Below are 16,146 nucleotides of genomic sequence, written 5' to 3' on the forward strand. Positions count from 1 at the left end.
GTGCATGTTATGCAAAAGAGATTCCAAATCACCGGACCCATCTGTTTATAATTCATAGCAAAATGGTTTGTTGCTATAAAAATATATCTGCACATTTCACAAATAGGCCCCTCACAGCAATTATCTTAATGCAGTAGCTACAAATTAACACCTACTTACCTCAGGCAAATTAGCACTAAATTGAATTTGAGTGGTGTGGTCGTGTGCAGGGTGCACAGAGGAAGGGTTTGCCGCGCATCGCAGAAGGAGCTTCTGCTAAAGGGATGGGGGGGAAGGGCCCCCAAGCCCGTATTTCACAGGCCCCAGGGAGAGGGGCTGGCACCCCGAGGGGAAGGGGATGCAGTGCCCACGTGGGAGTGGTTGGAGCCCCTGCCCATGGCTGGGGGGCCAAGGGGTGGGGGTCACCAGAGTTGAGATTCTCAGGTCTCTAGTGGTACCTCATAAAAAGTAATTTTTAGGGGCATCTGGGTGGCTCTAGTTGTTTGAGTGTCAACTCTTGATTTCGGCTTGGGTCATGATCTCGGAGTCCTGAGTCTGCTTGAGGTTCTGTCTCCCTCCCTCCTGCCCTCCCCTGGTGTGCGCACGGTGTCGCACGCATGCGCCCTCTCTCTCTTCCTCTTCCCCAAAAGCGATTTTCACGCTCTTGTTTCAGCTCTGCTCCAAATTCAGTAAAGCAGACCCCCCACTTCCTGCTCTTCCTCACACGCAGCACTGAGGCCCTGACAATGGCAGGAAGGCACGTGTGGACCAGCGTCCAGGTAGTAGTAGCACCAGAGGCCGCTGGAACCAGGCACGATTCTCAGGTGAGACACCAGCAGCGAGACCCAAACAGGCTGTAATGGGCTGCGTGAGCTTGCCGGGTCGGTACTCCGACAGGCCAAAGGACTCTGCCCCAGAGCTGCTCACTGGGGCCTCCTGCCTGTCCCGGGGCCCTCGCAGCCACGGTGCCAGGACTTAGCGGCTCCCACTCCCATGGCTGTCTGGGCAGACAGGGCTGCTCCACCCCCCGCCTCCCCGCCAGGGTACCTGGGTGCTTGCGCAGGTGTAGGCCATCCCCTGCACAGCCCTTCTGGGTGGCCTGCTTACCTAACAGTCATCCTATCTCCCTTCTCCAAGCTGTGTTGGGGGAAGCCAAGCCCGAGCCAGTCAGCACAGGGCCACTTCTCTGGTCCCAGGAACGGCTTCATTCAGGTCCATGAGGCACCAGGAAAAGTTTCCCTGATGCTTCTGGGAAAGATCGCAAGAGAGGACCCATAGAGAAGTCCCTGTCCGCACAGCCATGTATGAAGATGAGGCCAGAATGCTGCAGCCAACTCACTCCCCACTGAAGATCCAGGGGTTCATAGAGAAGGCAGGGAATTGCCAGACCCTGATTGAGCCATACCTGGTCTCCACACCATCGCCAGACCATTTCAGCTACGTGGGCCAAAATACCCTCCTTGGCTTTTGGGCCAGTTCACAATTGGGTTTTCTCTTCCTTATAATCAAAAGCATCCTGGGCAGCCCCGGTGGTGCAGCAGTTTAGCGCCGCCTGCAGCCCAGGGCGTGATCCTGGAGACCCTGGATGGAGTCCCACATCAGGCTCCCTGCATGGAGCCTGCTTCTTCCTCTGCCTGTGTCTCTGCCTCTGTGTGTGTGTGTGTGTGTGTGTCTCTATGAATAAATAAATAAAATCTAAGAAAATAAATGAATAAATAAAATCTTAAAAAAAAAAAGCATCCTGAGGCCTCAGTTGGCCCTCCTACCCCAAGCTAGGAGAGGGGCTTCCCCTGGGGCAACACCCCACTCCCTCAGAGTCCTCATGGGCCTTCGCCATGTGCCTGTGTGTCCCGACCCATCACCATATGGTCACAGACAGCCAGGGCTGTGTCTGTCTCACCCAAGTCCCAACACTAACCAGCCCAGGGCCAGCGAGGAGGGCGGCGATTGAGACTCCTCCTAATGGGTGCTCAATGCCACGCTCTCCATCCTCAAACCCCGATCTCCGTTCTACACCTCTCCCCACCCCCATGCTGGATTTGAATATCCCGACTACCCAATCCAGACGCTTCCTGACACCCTGCGAGCACCAACACCTGCTGCAGTTCTTGGAATAAAATTCAAGCCCCTGCAAGCACCTGAAACACTGATTCTTCACGCCTGTGCCTGCAGCCACCTCATGCCACCTCCCCAGCCCCAGCCCCACTCTCTCTGCTCCAGTCACACAGGCCTCAGGGCCGTCTGAGGTTGCCCCTCAAACACTTCAAGCTGCTGCCGCCTCGGGGCCTTCCCACGGGCTGTCTTGGCTACCTGGAGCACAGCGGCTCCTGCAGGGAGGAAGGGACCCATAAATGGTTCCTTGTTATTACTGCTGGCTCAAGTCCAATTCAAGAATTCAATCTGAGGGCGCCTGGGTAGCTCGGTCGCCAGAACACGCGACTCTTAATCTCAGGGTTGCAAGTCCCAGCCTCGCATTGGGCTCTGTGCTGGGTGCGGAGCCTATTAAAAAAAAAAAAAAAAAAAAGAAAAGAAAAGAAAGGATAAAAAAAATTGATATTGGAAGCAAATGGGAATCCAAATGCGTACTGCACATTATGGAATTATGTTAATTGTTTTTTTTTAAATGATTTCTATACGCAACGTAGGGCTCAAACTCACAACCCTGAGATTAAGAGTCGCACATTCCACCGAATGAGACAGCCAGGTACCCCTATGTTAACTGTTTTAAGCAGAGCTGCCTGGGTGGCTCAGTGTTAAGCGTCTGCCTTCGGCTCAGGTCATGATCCTGGGGTCCTGGGATCAAGTCCTACATTGGGCTCCCATGCAGGGAGCCTGCTTTTCCCTCTGCCTGTGTCTCTCATGAATAAATAAATAAAATACTTTAAAAAAAAAAAAGCATAGTAATAGTATTGTCATGTTAAAAAAAGGGGATCCACACTGTGATATTTATGGAGTCTGGGGACTACTTAAAATCATACAGGAGGGGATCCCTGGGTGGCTCAGCAGTTTGGCGCCTGCCTTCGGGGCAGGGCGTGATCCTGGAGTCCCAGGATCAAGTCCCATGTTGAGCTCCCTGCATGGAGCCTGCTTCTCCCTCTGCCTGTGTCTCTGCCTCTCTCTTTCTCATGAATAAGTGAATAAAATCTTAAAAAAAAAAATCATACAGGAGCGGGGGCGGGGGGGCTGGAGGTGGGGGAGTAAGCAGGTGAAGGCAGGTGGGGGCGAGCCCAGACCAAGTGTGGCTGCAGCGCGGCAGCAGCTCACACTGGGCCGTCCTGCTTACTCCCAAAGGTGTTTTAACAGCACAGAACCAACAGTGGTGACCTGGGAGCTGCAGGGGCGTCAGAGGCACCCAGAACTTAGCGGAGAACAAGACCTAACAAAGAGGGACTTTCGGGGTGCCCGGGTGGGTGGCTTGGCTGGTGAAGCGTCTGCCTTTGGCTCAGGTCATGATCCTGGGGTCCTGGGACCGAGCCCCGCATTGGGCTCCCTGCTCAGGGGGGAACCTGCTTCTCCCTCTGCCTCTGTTCTCTCTCTCTCTCTCAAATAAATTAATAAAATCTTTTTTAAAAAAAGGAAAAGAAGCAGCAGCAGCACTTTCCAGAAGCCCCACCCGTGCCCCTGCTGGTTCAAAGCCCTCCCTGGCTTTAACCACCAAAGCCTCCCTGTAGATAACCAGGGTGCCCACCCACAAGGCCCACACAGCCCACTGTCCACAAGGATTTTCTCTGCTTGCTTTTTTTTTTTTTTTTAAGATTTTACTTATTTATTCATGAGAGACACACAGAGAGAGGCAGAGACACAGGGAGAGGGAGAAGAAGGCTCCCTGTGGGGAGCCCGATGGGGACTCAATCCCAGGACCCCGGGGTCACACCCTGAGCCAAAGGCAGATGTTCAACCACTGAGCCACCCAGGTGTCACTCTCTGCTTGTTTTAATTTCACCTCCAAGAGGGGGAAGGGAAGGGACGGCTCCCCAGGAGTTTCTGGACTCCTGACCTGCCAAACCAGTTCCTTCTGATGGACACTCACCAGGCTCCCCGCCCATCGGCTGCATCAGAAGAAAGAACTGCTTGCCCCTCAGCCAGGGCAGGAGCAGGTTCCACACAAGCTCACTCTGCACGCTCCCCGTGGTCCATGGGTAGAACCAATACTGCGAAACACACTTATGAAGGCGCCACACCTTGTCACAGGTGCTGAGCGCAAGTCAACTCATTCGCTCCTCTCAGTAACCCCGAGTCGGTACTAACATTGCATTTACAGATGGGGAAACCAAGGTACACGGAGCGGCAAGCAACCCCAGTTAGCAGCTCCAGGGCACACAGCCAGGGGGTGGGGGAGGTCAGGAGCCGGGCTCCAGGGCCAGCTGCTAAGCAGAGCGCCACCCTATCCCTCCTGAATGCCCACGATGTCCCCTCTGAGCCTCAGGACAACCTGCTGCTTATGTAACCTGTCTGAGAGGCAAGAACACGGAGACCATGACTCAGCCGGGTCTCCCGCCCTCCGGGGACCCAGAAACCTGGACGGCACCCAGAGCGGACTGCCGGAAGTTCCAGGAGCCAGGACTCGGGAGCAGGTGTCCCCAGCAGGAGCCCCACAGGGGCATCTCCCAGGCCATCCCTACACCACCCAGTGGGGTCCCCAGAAGGGCTCCCCGCGGCTGTGCCCCTGAGGCCCGGGAAGCCTCTGGACACACCCAGTACATCTTCCCTGAGCATCCATTTCAACCCAAGGGTTGATGGAGAAGTTTAACAATTTATCTGAAAAGAAACCAGAGAGAGCATTCTTCGATCCTGATGCTAACTTCTGAGGCATCTGAAGGACCGTCACCTGCAGGCTTTGAACATCTCCACCAAGAAGCCCGACCCCAGTGGCCTGGAGGTGCCACAGCCTGGCAGGGAGGTGAGGATGCAGGGAGGTGAGGACGCTGCAGCCACAGCTCAGCGGGCATCCGGCTGGCTCTCCACGCGCGGGCCCTGCGCCCTCGGAGAGTCACCTGAGCCTCCCCGCCTCCACGTCCTCATCTAGGGGGATAGTCACAGCCCTCCTGCCTGGGGAGGCTGCTGTGAGCGAGCCATGCGGCAAGCGAGCCTGCAGGTCGGGGCCTGATGGCCCTTAGGGAAGGGTGGCCAATGGGGCCGTTTCCCAGGTTAGGAGGCTGAGTCCCTGAGAGAGGAAGTGACCCTGCTCAACAGCTAGGTTTCTGCCTCCCCTTGCAGCTCTTTCTCTCCCCTGCCGTCTCTGTGCCTCAGTGTCCCCAGCCTGGAAAGAGCATTAAAATCAAAGGATGGGATGGAGTCTTGGATGCGGCCAAAGATAAGCACGCCAGGCAGCTCCAGGGTGCTCTGAGCTCTTGCTGTGCCCCCTTTGACTGAAGCCACCGTTTACTGCGCGCCTCCGACTTGGCCTGGAACAGCCTGTTAGGAAGATGCCGTAGGTTCACACGAGGTCTAGTCAAGGAATTTCCAGACCTTAAAACATCTCACTGAGGTCCCATTTCAATGATTCAGTGATGTTATCTAGGTGAATTCCTACCGGCCCTACCTATCAGGTCCTCTGCAGGCATTCCCACCCCACCTTATGGGTGAATAACCTCCCCCCCTCCCCGTGTGACTCCAACCTGCATACCTTCCATGCCTACCTCCCCCATCCATCTTCCAGTTCAATGGCTGCCTCCTCCAGGATGCCCCCCGTGACCCCCCTCTAGCCCCCAGCTTCCCTCTGGGTCTCCTGTGTCCAAGGACTGTGGAGGCGGCTGTCCACAGGAAGAGCTGGGCTCAGGCCAGTACCCTGTGTCCCTGCTCACTGCCCCCTCCCGGTGTCACATGGAGGAATGGTTAGTCACTGTATTAAAGGAGAAACGCACGAACGAGATCCCCAAAACGGCCAACAGAAACCAACCAAAGGATGCTGACTGTTGAGTCTTAACTTAAATTCCAAGTTCTCACCGGCATGAATGTTAACACCACGTTTCACAGATGTGCTAAAGCACAGCGTAGCCTCTGACCCAGCACCTCCCAGTCTGTGGCCACCAGACAGCCAGGGCCATGTCCCCACCCCTGTGCCCCCTTCCTGAGGATTCTAAAGGTCCTTCTCCAGGGGCCTGGGGAGCCACCCCACACAGCCCCAAGCCAGTGCTGCAGTCAGTGACCCCAGGAATTCTGGGACCAGGCCCCATGCCAGGGCTTGAGAACCGGGAGAGGAGCCAGGGCCTCGCCCCTAACTGATTGTGTGTTCTGGCCCACTCACTCCTGGGCTTCCACCCCTGGGGCTGGCCCAGCCAGCAGCCCAGCCAGAGCCCTGGCTTTGAATCAGCCTAGCACCTGCTCAGCCTCAGTTTCCTCATTTGTCAAATGGACAGATGCCTCCCACCTCCCTGGTTTGGGGTGAGGGGGCTGATGTGCCTGTACAATGTGCAACCCTGCCAAATGAGAGACCCCAAATGGGGGGGAATGGGGGGCCAGCAGCCAGGCAGATGGCTGGGGAGGGGAGGAGGGGGGAAAGGGGATGGGGCAGGAGAAAGGGGAGGGGTGGAGGGAGGGAAGGGGTGCAGGGGTGAGAAAGAAGAGGAGTGGTGGGGAGGGGAGGGGTGCAGGGAGAGGGGGAGGAGTGGGAGGGAAGGAGTGCAGGGCCAAGAGGGAGGGCGAGGAAGGGGAGGAGAGGCAGGGAGGGGAGGGGGTGCAGGGTTGAGGAGGGAGAGAAGAGGAGGGGAGGAGGCAGGGAGAGAAGGGGAGGGGCTCAGGCCGGGAGCAGGGAGGGAAGGGAGTGAGGGAGAGGCAGGGAGCAGGGACTGAGGAGGTGCACAGGCAGCGAGGAGGGGGGAGAGGCAGGGAGCAGGGAGGGGAGTGGGTGCGGGGCCAGGAGGGGGAAGAGAGGGTGCGGGGCCAGGAGGGGGAAGAGAGGGTGCGGGGCCAGGAAGGGGAGGGGAGGGTGCGGGGCCAGGAGGGGGAGGAGCGTGCTCCAGGAAACCCAGAGGGGAGGGGGGGAAGGGCGAGGAGACACCCCCCCCGGCGGGGCCGCTGGGCTCGCCCGCCTTCCCGCGCAGGTCACCTGTCGCCGGGCCCACCTGGGCGGTGACCCGGGGCGGCCGCCCGCTCACACCGTCGGAGCCGCGTGGCGTCCCCACGCGAGGCTCGGGCGGGCTCCCCCGCGGACGCCGGGCCTCACCTGCCCACAGCCCCCCGGCGCCTCACCTGCGCTCCGCGGCCGACCCGCCTCACCTGGCCCCGCCCCGGAAGTGGCCCCCGCCCCGCGCCCGCCCGCCCCTCGCCCCGCCCCGGCCCGCGCGGCGCTGCGGTTCTGGGGCTCGGACGCCCGGGTCGGCGGAGGTCGCGGCGGGGCTGGGACCGGCCGCACAGGTGAGCCCGCGGGCGGGGGGGAGGTGCCGCGAGCCCCTGGCTTAGCCCCCGGGGCGCGCCTGCGTCTCGCGCGGGTCAGCCCCTCCTTGGCACAGCCCACCCCTGCGGCTGGCCCCTTCCGTGCCCGCCCGCCTGCCGGCGCTGGCGATGTGCAAAGTGAGGAGCAGGCAGGAGGAGTCCATAGAATCTCCCAAAGCGTCTCCTGGGCCCGGTGCTGCCTTCCTGGGCGGCGGTGGGGACCCCACGCTGAGCTCAGAACTCCCCAGAGACCGCGGCCCTGACCCAAGCTGAGGAGCCAGGAGGAGGCCTTCCTGGAGGAGGCAGTGTGACGGAGACTTGGGCCTCTAAAGGGTCGTTCAGGCCACGTGCTGCATTTCCGCCCGTGGGAGCATTACTTCCCTGCCCTGAAGCCCACCCCGGGGCCCAGTCTGCACCCCGCTTTTGCCTACACCGGCTGATCTCATCCAGCCTCCTGCTCTCAACATGGTCTATACCCTGATGATCCTAACCGAAGATCTGCTGACCAGAGTCCTGCCTCCACCTCCCCACCTGCCCTCTCTGTGCAGAGGCCTGAGGGCCAGCTGGAGCCCCTCCCTGGGCTTCCTACCTCATGGTCCCTGGGCGCTGTCCAAACCCTTGGGGTCATCCTTGGCTCCCCTCCAGCTCCCACGTCCCATCTGCGGTCCCTCAGCAAGCCCCACAGCTCTTACTCCAGAGTAGATGAGGCACCACCACTTCTCTCCCCCACACTGGCCCAAGGAGACCTGGCCACCAGCACCTCGCAGGTGGCTCATGCAGCGGCCCCCTACCAGGTCCCCCTGCCCCACCCTGGCCCCTTTGATCTGCCTCCACACAACAGCCACAAGAGCCTTTCATGCCTCGCCCCAGCCCCAGTGCTCCCCTGACCCGGGTGGAGGGGGACAGGTGGCTCCCCAGTCCCAGGCTGCTTTGCATGGACGGTGGCACGGCTACTGGTGGACCATGTGTGATGGGCTCTATGGTGCCCAGTAGCCGCCGTCCAGCAGCCAAAATAATCAGACATGCTGACCTCTCCCCATCTCTGGGGGAGGGGTCTGATTGCAGAGGCCAGCCAGCATAATAACCCCCCTCCTTAATGGTAATGGTGAAGGTTCTCGAAGTAACTGGTCCTGGCTGGAATAGTTGGGGGAGAAGAAATCCTGCTTCCTCCTTTTCCCTCCCCCAAACTAGATGAGGAAGGTTGGTGCACTGGACTCACCAGGCCATCCTGTGACCACAAAGAGGTCTAAACAGAGATGACAAGGAACCAGGTCCTCCAGAACCCCCGGATCAAACCTGCCCCAAAGCCTGCCCTACTTCTGGACTTTTTAGTTTGATGCACCAATAAAGTCTTGTTTAAACTAGTTTACAGTTTTTTATTCCTTGCAACCCAAAGCATCCTCTGATAACACACTCTTATACTGTGTTACCAAATTGTGGAGTTTCTCTCCTGACACTAGCAGAAAAAAATTTAAATTTAAATTTAAATTAAAAAAAAACAAACAAAAAACAGAGAAGGCCTCTGACTGGCTGAGTCTGAGACACATAACCTTTCCAGGGGCGGGAAGGGAGTTAGACCAGGGCCTTATCCTCCCCAAAGTCAAAAGACAGTCTGCTTCCCGCCGGTTTTGCTAATGATAACCATGAAATACATGAATATGGATTAGTGTCGACAGGACCAGTGCCCGGCACGAAATTGGCTGTTTCCATTCTGTGGCAGACCGGGGCTGCAAGGCCGTTTGCTCCCGGCTGGGCTCAGAGCTGGCGCCAACCCCAATCAACGTGGATGAAAGGATGACCCCCGTTTCCTGTTACCATTGAAAGAAGATTCCCACGGCCTCTGTGCTGACCTCGGTTGGTACCTTCTAAGTTCTTTCCCGTGTATCTCTCACTCTCTCTCTCTCTCTTTTTTTTAAGATTTTATTTATTCATGAGAAACACAGAGAAAGAGGCAGAGACACAGGTGGAGGGAGGAACAGGCTCCTCACTATGAGCCCGATGCGGGACTCGATCCCAGGACCCTGGGATCACGCCCTGGGCCAAGGCAGACGCTCAACCGCTGAGCCCCCCAGGCGTCCCTCCCGTGTATCTCTTAACTCAGGTGAAAGACCCTGTAGGCAGAGCATCCCCTGTTGGGAACCAGAACTACCCCCTCAAGCAATAGGCCCCCCCTGAGCCAGCAAATCCCCAGGTGACTGAGCCCACGACAATGACAACCTGACCCTTACCGCCCACCTGTTCCAACCCACTGACCTTTGTCCCACATTTTCCAGGTATAAACCTGGACGTCTTTTCAGCTCTTTGGGGACAGCATTTGAGATGTCCGTGCGCTGTCTTCCCAGCATTGGCCTCAATGGAATAAACTGCTTTCCTGTGTCACCATCACTCATCTCCCTGCCTTTGGATTTTGTCAACGAGTGGCTGGACCTGGTCTCTTTGGGGCCCCGGAGACAGGCGCTCCCACACCCCTGCTCCCCATGTGCATCATCACCCAAGCAGCGGCCTTTTTGTGTGCAAAGAATTTGTAACCATACTCACCGGCCAGCCTGTTCAATTAGCACCTTGCACCTGCCTCTTATTCTTGCGTACACTGCTTGATCCCAAAGGACTCTAAGTAGCGAAGAGGGGACTGTGGTGCTAACTTCTCACACCCATACATGTGTGTGCCTCTGGACAGAGCGGGAATGGGCCTATTTGTACACCAAATCCTTCTCTCTCAAAACATGACATCAAGGATTTGATTCATGCCAGTAACTCACACACTCGATCCACACTCCATTGGGTTAATCTAGTGCTTTGTGTCTCTTCTCCTTTTTGGAATACAAACATCTTTTTTTTTTTAAAGATTGTATTTATTTATTCATGAGAGAGACAGAGACAGAGGCAGAGACAGAGGCAGAGGGAGAAGCAGGCCCCACGCAGGGAGCCTGATGTGGGACTCGATCCCAGGACCCCAGGATCACACCCTGGGCTGAAGGCAGGCATTAAACCGCTGAGCCACCCAGGCCTCCCCAAACATCTTTTTTTTTAGTATCAATGCAAGTTCAGTCTCCCACAAAAGAGGGACAGTTTGCAGGTTTTCTGTCTTAAAAAGCAACTTTGGACAGAAGAGAAAATCCCCCAGTCGCCTTGTGGCTGGCCCCATAATTGCACGGTATTAAGACACGGAGGGGGGAAAATGCCACCCTCCCCGCACTTGTGTTTGTGAGACTTTCATACAAATTCCACAGCTAGAGCTTAGTGATCATAACATGCGTATGATAAGGCAGTAATGCAGAGTGATTACAGGGGAAACAATGCAGGTGTGTTCGCCATTCATGGTAAAAGGAAGGAGAAAGAGAAAGGAACAGTAAAACCCAGGCAGGTCCCGGTTAGGTTCCTTTCTCCATTTTTCCCCAAGTGCGTCTAATCAGCAAGCCACCAGTTACTCATTTCCTTTTGTTGCTATAACAATAACTCCGTGCATTTCAAATGCCTTGCAAGAGAAGACAAAGAATAATAATGCGAAACGAAGGAATTACATCTGAATGGCATTATTCCGGCTTTATTAAATTTGCTCTTACAAATGTTTATGAAGTCGGAGAGTTGGCTCTTCCCCAAGCAGCAAATTCCACGTTAATAAGCACTGGGGGCTGGAGAGCTTGAAGAAAGGAGGAAATAAAGATCCTTTGGTCCAAGGTCTTAGGCTGCACATTTGTTTTCTCTCAAATTAACTCTCCCTGCCAGCTGCTTGAGCCAAGACTTGCTCTGCTTTGAACCTTATTAAAACCTCGAAACCAGAATTTCCCTGCTGAGTGTGGGCGTGGTGGCTGGATGGAGCCTAAAGGGATCTAGATCCCGACCCAATCTCTCCCTCACGGGCCAGGCCCCTAAGACCCGGGGGGAGGCGAGGGCCTCCCTGCAGCGGTGCAGCCCGGGCCAGCTCCCAGTTCAGGGCAGGTTTCTCACCCACCCTCCAAGCCTGCTCCCGCCCCTGTTTCAGAGCAAATGCATCTGGTTGTTAGCACTCACTGCAAACTGAGTACAACCCATGTGCACCCTGCACGATGCTTTCTGGGATCATTTGGACCTAATTATTGAAATCCTGTGGATTTGCAACTGAGCAGGCCACACTCTTGATGCCCTATCTGACATGAGGGTGGGACACCGGTTGTGCCCTCTGGCACCCTGCCCCTTTCACATGCCCCTGCTACACTGGGACTCCCACTCCTCCTAGTCTCTCTGCCCAAGGTGGCCAGACAATAGGTTTACTCGTTTTCCTTCGCAACCAGGGCCCAAACAGGGACTTAGGCTCCACCATCATGATGTATGCTCTTAGGGAGGAAGCAGTCCTGGAATATATTACAGTGGAAAGGGCGGCTGGGCATGTGAGTGGAGGGGTGGGGGAGGCTGCGGTGGCTACAAGTACCTGGGACATGATTGGTGTCAGTCCTGGTGGCAGCTGGAGCATCTCTGTGCAACTGGAGCATCTCTGTGCAGTGGGGGCATCTTGTGCAATCGTAGTGTCTCTGCAGTGGGAGCATCTCTGTGCAGTGGGGGCATCTCTGTGCAGTGAGACCATCTCTGTGCAACTGGAGCATCCCTGTGCAGTGGGAACATCCCTGTGCAGTGGAAGCATCTCTGTGCAGTGGGAAGATCTCTGTGCAGTGGAAACATCCCTGTGCAGTGGGAATATCCCTATGCAGTAGGAGCATCCCTGTGCAATGGGAACATCTCTATGCAGTGGGAGCATCTCTGTGTAACTGGAGCATCTCTGTGCAGCGGGGGCATCTCCGTGCAGTGGGGGCATCTCCGTGCAGTGGGATCATCACTGTGCAGTGGGGGCATCTCCACGCAGTGGGGGTGTCCCTGGCAGGGCCTGCAGGAGTGGCTGTTTTCCCATCAGGTGTGTCCCTTGGAGTGGGTTGGGTCCCTGCTCCTGGAAGGAGTGGTGCCTCGGTGTTGGCTCTCCCACTCCCGACGGCTGGGATCTCCCAACATCCTTTAGCGACCTCCTTCCCTATATTGAGACAGAATCTACTTCGGGGGCTGGCAAACACGAACCCTGCCAGATCCCGCATCCTCCCCTCTCCCCCCGCCAAACACAGGCTGACATAAATCCCCTTAGTGAAAAGAGAAATGTCAGCATGAGAAATTCTTCTTGTGATGATGTGGATGATACTTTACATTTTTATAGCTTTTTACAGCCTGTTAAAGCGGTTCTGAGCTCTAAGCAAACACATCAGTCAATGGGGAAGAGCGTTCTTGGGGTAAGACCGTCCGTTTATTATTAAGCCATTATCACTTTCAGGTCAAAACCCATTAAGCGCTTGTCTACCCCATGCATTGTCGTCTGCGCAGAGCTACTTAATCAGGGACGCTGGTGTCTGGGAGCTTACAATCCTACAGCCGGGCTCTGCGTGTGTCCATAGTGCATGCACAAGCAAAGAAATATCACCAGCCACAGAATTTTGTGTCTGGAAAAATCCGTGCTACCGAAGCCAGAAACTGAGGATGGAGTACTTGCCTAATGTCACACAGCAGCGACCAATTCAGGATCAGAGCCCAGGGTCCCGGCTCTGCCCACGAGGGCATGCGTGCGTATAAACATATAAAACCGCGTATCCCCTTCGACCTTCTCCCCCCACTCACAAACCACTTTGGAAAGAGTATTTTTTAAAATATTTTATTTATTTATTTATTATGAGAGAGAGAGGCAGAGACACAGGCAGAGAGAGAAGCAGGCTCCATGCAGGGAGCCCGATGCAGGACTCGATCCCAGGATCACAGAATCATGCCCTGAGCCGGAGGCAGATGCTCAATCACTGAGCCCCCCAGGCGTCCAAGGGAAAGAGCATTTGGGAAAGAAGAGTGTATCAGTCAGGTCAAGCCAGGGTATGCCACAGTAACAAACAGCCCCCCCATCTCAGGGGCTCACACAGACTTAGGTCTACCTCTCATTCACACCACATGTCTGCAGCCCCCAAGACCTCACCTAGCAGAGCTGTCCCATCTAGAACAGTGCCACTCACCACACAGAGGGAAGGTGAGCTCCGGAGAATCTCCACCTGGCAGCTCCCAAGGGCCCCACATCCCTTCTGCAGAGAACGCGCCAGCCAGAGCTGGTCATGTGGCCCCAGCTGCCACAAGGAGACAAGGAAGTGGGGGCCTTCCAGGTGCCCAGGAGGCAGAGAGCAGAAGAACATCGTGATATTAGGGGCTTGAGTCTGTGCCCGCTGCATCCCTGGCTGAAGCTGCACGGAGTCCCCAAGGTCACTGATGGACACTCCCGGAGTTCGGAGACCACAGTCCCTTGCTGGAATAATGCTCCCCCCACTCAGGCCTCCACAGAGGGGCCAGCGTGGGGCGCCCCACACTCCCCAAGGAAAGTGCCACAGGGAGGGAAGGAGGTCTCCCTTCCCTGCTCTCTCCCTCCCTCCGTCCTGACCCCTTCTAAGTATCCTGCACCGTCCTGTGAAGTACACTCACGCTGCGGAACCCTTCATTGTCCAAAACTGAAACCCTGTCCCCACTAGACACGTCCGTCCCACTCCCCAAGCCCCCGGCAACCACCTTTCTATTTTCTTCCTCTCTGAGTCTGATGACTCTAGGGGCTTCCTATAAAATGGAATCCGACAGTCCTTGTCCTTTTGTGACTGGCTTGTTTCACTGAGCATGATGTCCCCAAGGCCCCTCCGTGTTGTGGCACGTGTCAGGATCGCCTTCTTTTTTTTTTTAAGAATGAACAATATTCGGGGACACCTGGGGGGGCTCAGCGGTTGAGCGTCTGCCTTCGGCTCAGAGGCAGACTCAGAGATGGGGACTCGATCCCAGGACCCCGAGATCATGCCCTGAGCTGAAAGTAGATGCCCAACCGCTGAGCCACCCAGGTGCCCCAAGAAGTAATTAAGGTTTAAATGAGGTCAGAGATCAGGGGGCCCTGACCCCATAGGATTAGTGTCCTGAAGGAGAGACATGGGAGGAGCTCTCCGTCCACCACTTGAGGGTCCAGTGAGAAGGTGCCCATTTGAAAGCCAGGAGCAGTGGCAGTGGGAGCAATTGAACGGGACAGTTGGGGGGCTGAGCATACCCCTCCCCAAGGCTTGAACAGATTGAGGAGTAGACACCCCAGGTGGGCTTGGACTTGGGGCCGCAAGGGGTATGTCCCGCTCCTCGGAGGCTCTGCCCAGCCTGCCCAGACAGAGCCCCAGGATGGTAGGCCCACCTCTGGGCAGCGCCAGGGAGAAGGAGGGGAGGGGCCGGCTGCCTGGGCTGGGGGCCTCTCCAGGGGTGAGGCAGGCAGACCAGAGCGGCCCTGGATGCTGAGTGAGCCCCGGGAACAGGTGGCCCTCCCACACCCGCGCCCAGGACTGACCCCAGGACTGAGGAGGCCCCCCGGGAGCGCTGGGGGAGGAAGCAGGGAGCCCCAGGGAAGGAGGCAGTCTCTGAAACATGCTGCTCAGGGCCACTCGGCAGGGCAAGGATCACGGGCAGACTGGGACGTGCCTGGGTGTGTCCCCGTCTGCCTGTAAAGTTTGGGGGCCCCTCCAGTCATGCATGAGCGTGTTCCCCACACCACCCATGCATTTGCAGTGAGCTCCATCCTCTAACAAGTCCACGCAGACACGCCTGTGCCATTTTGAACTGAAGTCTGAGATGACAGGAAGGAAAGGGTAGATGACAGGGAGGGTGGAGAGGGACTAACAATACGACAGGATTTTCTTTACCTTTTCCAAGAAAAGGACCAAGGCTCCCTCTGGCCTGGCCTTCCTGCTCCCCAGAGGCTCCTCCACCATTCAGCTCATCCAGCAGGCATGTGGCCCCGGGAGGCGCAGGTCCCAGCCATGGGTCCCCCGTCCCCGTCCCCGTCCCCTAATGCTCTGGCCAGCAGCCACCAGAGCTCTCCAGTGGGACCGAGGTATGACAGGGCCCTGGCACGGCCTCCCTCTCAGCCGAGGGACCATAGCTGGCCTCACACCTCTTGGAGCCTCTGTCCTGTGGCCTGTGAAATGGGATGTGTGGTAGTAGGCAGCCCCAGGGACAGGGACAGGGGCGGGGATGGGAGGACGACGCGGGCGCTGGCCCAGAGCAAGAGCGTCAAGATTCTGGGGGCCAGGGATCCCTGGGTGGCGCAGTGGTTTGGCGCTTGCCTTTGGCCCAGGGCGCGATCCTGGAGACCCGGGATCGAATCCCACATCAGGCTCCCGGTGCGTGGAGCCTGCTTCTCCCTCTGCCTGTGTCTCTGCCTCTCTCTCTCTCTCTCTGTGACTATCATAAATAAATAAAAATTAAAAAAAAATAAGTAAAACACCTTTGACTTTAAAAAAAAAAAAAAAAAAAAAGATTCTGGGGGCCAGGACAGCTGCTGCTGTAAAATTCTCCCGGTCCCCGGAGGTGGCTTTCTCGACCTCCGGTTCTCCTGCCTCCCAAAGTGGGTGGGTCCTGGCGGCCGAAAGGGCCTTTGCTTGTTAGGAAGGGTGACAGGCTGGGTTTGGAAGCCTGGGACCAAGGGACCGAGCTGACCTTTTCTGCCAGAAAACAGGGAAGATGCCGAGGGGGCAGGGCCAGGATGGTTTAGTGCCATTGGCGGTACGGAGACAGAGAGACAGAGGTAGAGAGGTAGAGACAGAGACAAAGAAAGACAGAGACAGAGACACACGTATGCATGTGTGCATTAGTGTCTGCATAGATGAGCATGACCTCCAGGGGAACCTGAGTTCCAGCAGGGAATGCAGAGGTGTGTGCAGGGGGGGTGGGAGGTGGAAACTCTCTCCTGCAGCCCCCCTTCCCCCCCGATTCCACCTCCCCTCCTCG

The 16,146-nt window shown here is 56.7% G+C and overlaps 1 protein-coding gene and 2 long non-coding RNA genes across 6 annotated transcripts in view; 1 reads left to right on the forward strand and 2 right to left on the reverse strand.

The window, feature by feature from the left end:
• ARHGAP8 (Rho GTPase activating protein 8) overlaps positions 1 to 7,210 on the reverse strand; it is a 66,064-nt gene extending 58,854 nt beyond the window's left edge. The window contains exon 1 of one of the 4 annotated variants that reach the window (XM_072742155.1): positions 7,171 to 7,210. Coding sequence is in view for 1 of the 4 variants with exons in the window: in XM_026017438.2 (XP_025873223.2) it covers positions 4,010 to 4,034 (25 nt within the window). In the remaining 3 variants the exon portion in view is untranslated. Of the gene's footprint in view, positions 1 to 4,009; positions 4,117 to 7,027 lie in introns of those variants that run through there. The other 3 variants (XM_072742156.1, XM_072742154.1, XM_026017438.2) reach the window with 3 other exon arrangements.
• Positions 7,211 to 7,247: 37 nt separating this feature from the next.
• LOC112934078 (uncharacterized) lies at positions 7,248 to 11,033 on the forward strand. Its single transcript, XR_011997940.1, has 3 exons — positions 7,248 to 7,335; positions 9,021 to 9,207; positions 9,627 to 11,033. It is a non-coding gene; the product is annotated as an uncharacterized lncRNA (long non-coding RNA).
• A 1,971-nt stretch (positions 11,034 to 13,004) lies between these two features.
• On the reverse strand, positions 13,005 to 13,448 carry LOC140595945 (uncharacterized). The gene is made up of 2 exons (XR_011997941.1): positions 13,365 to 13,448; positions 13,005 to 13,157 (listed from the first exon to the last, which is right to left on the reverse strand). It is a non-coding gene; the product is annotated as an uncharacterized lncRNA (long non-coding RNA).
• Between the last annotated feature and the right edge of the window lie 2,698 nt (positions 13,449 to 16,146).

Source organism: Vulpes vulpes, chromosome 16 (assembly GCF_048418805.1).
Source record: "Vulpes vulpes isolate BD-2025 chromosome 16, VulVul3, whole genome shotgun sequence".
In the NCBI taxonomy this organism is placed as follows: Eukaryota; Metazoa; Chordata; class Mammalia; order Carnivora; family Canidae; genus Vulpes; species Vulpes vulpes.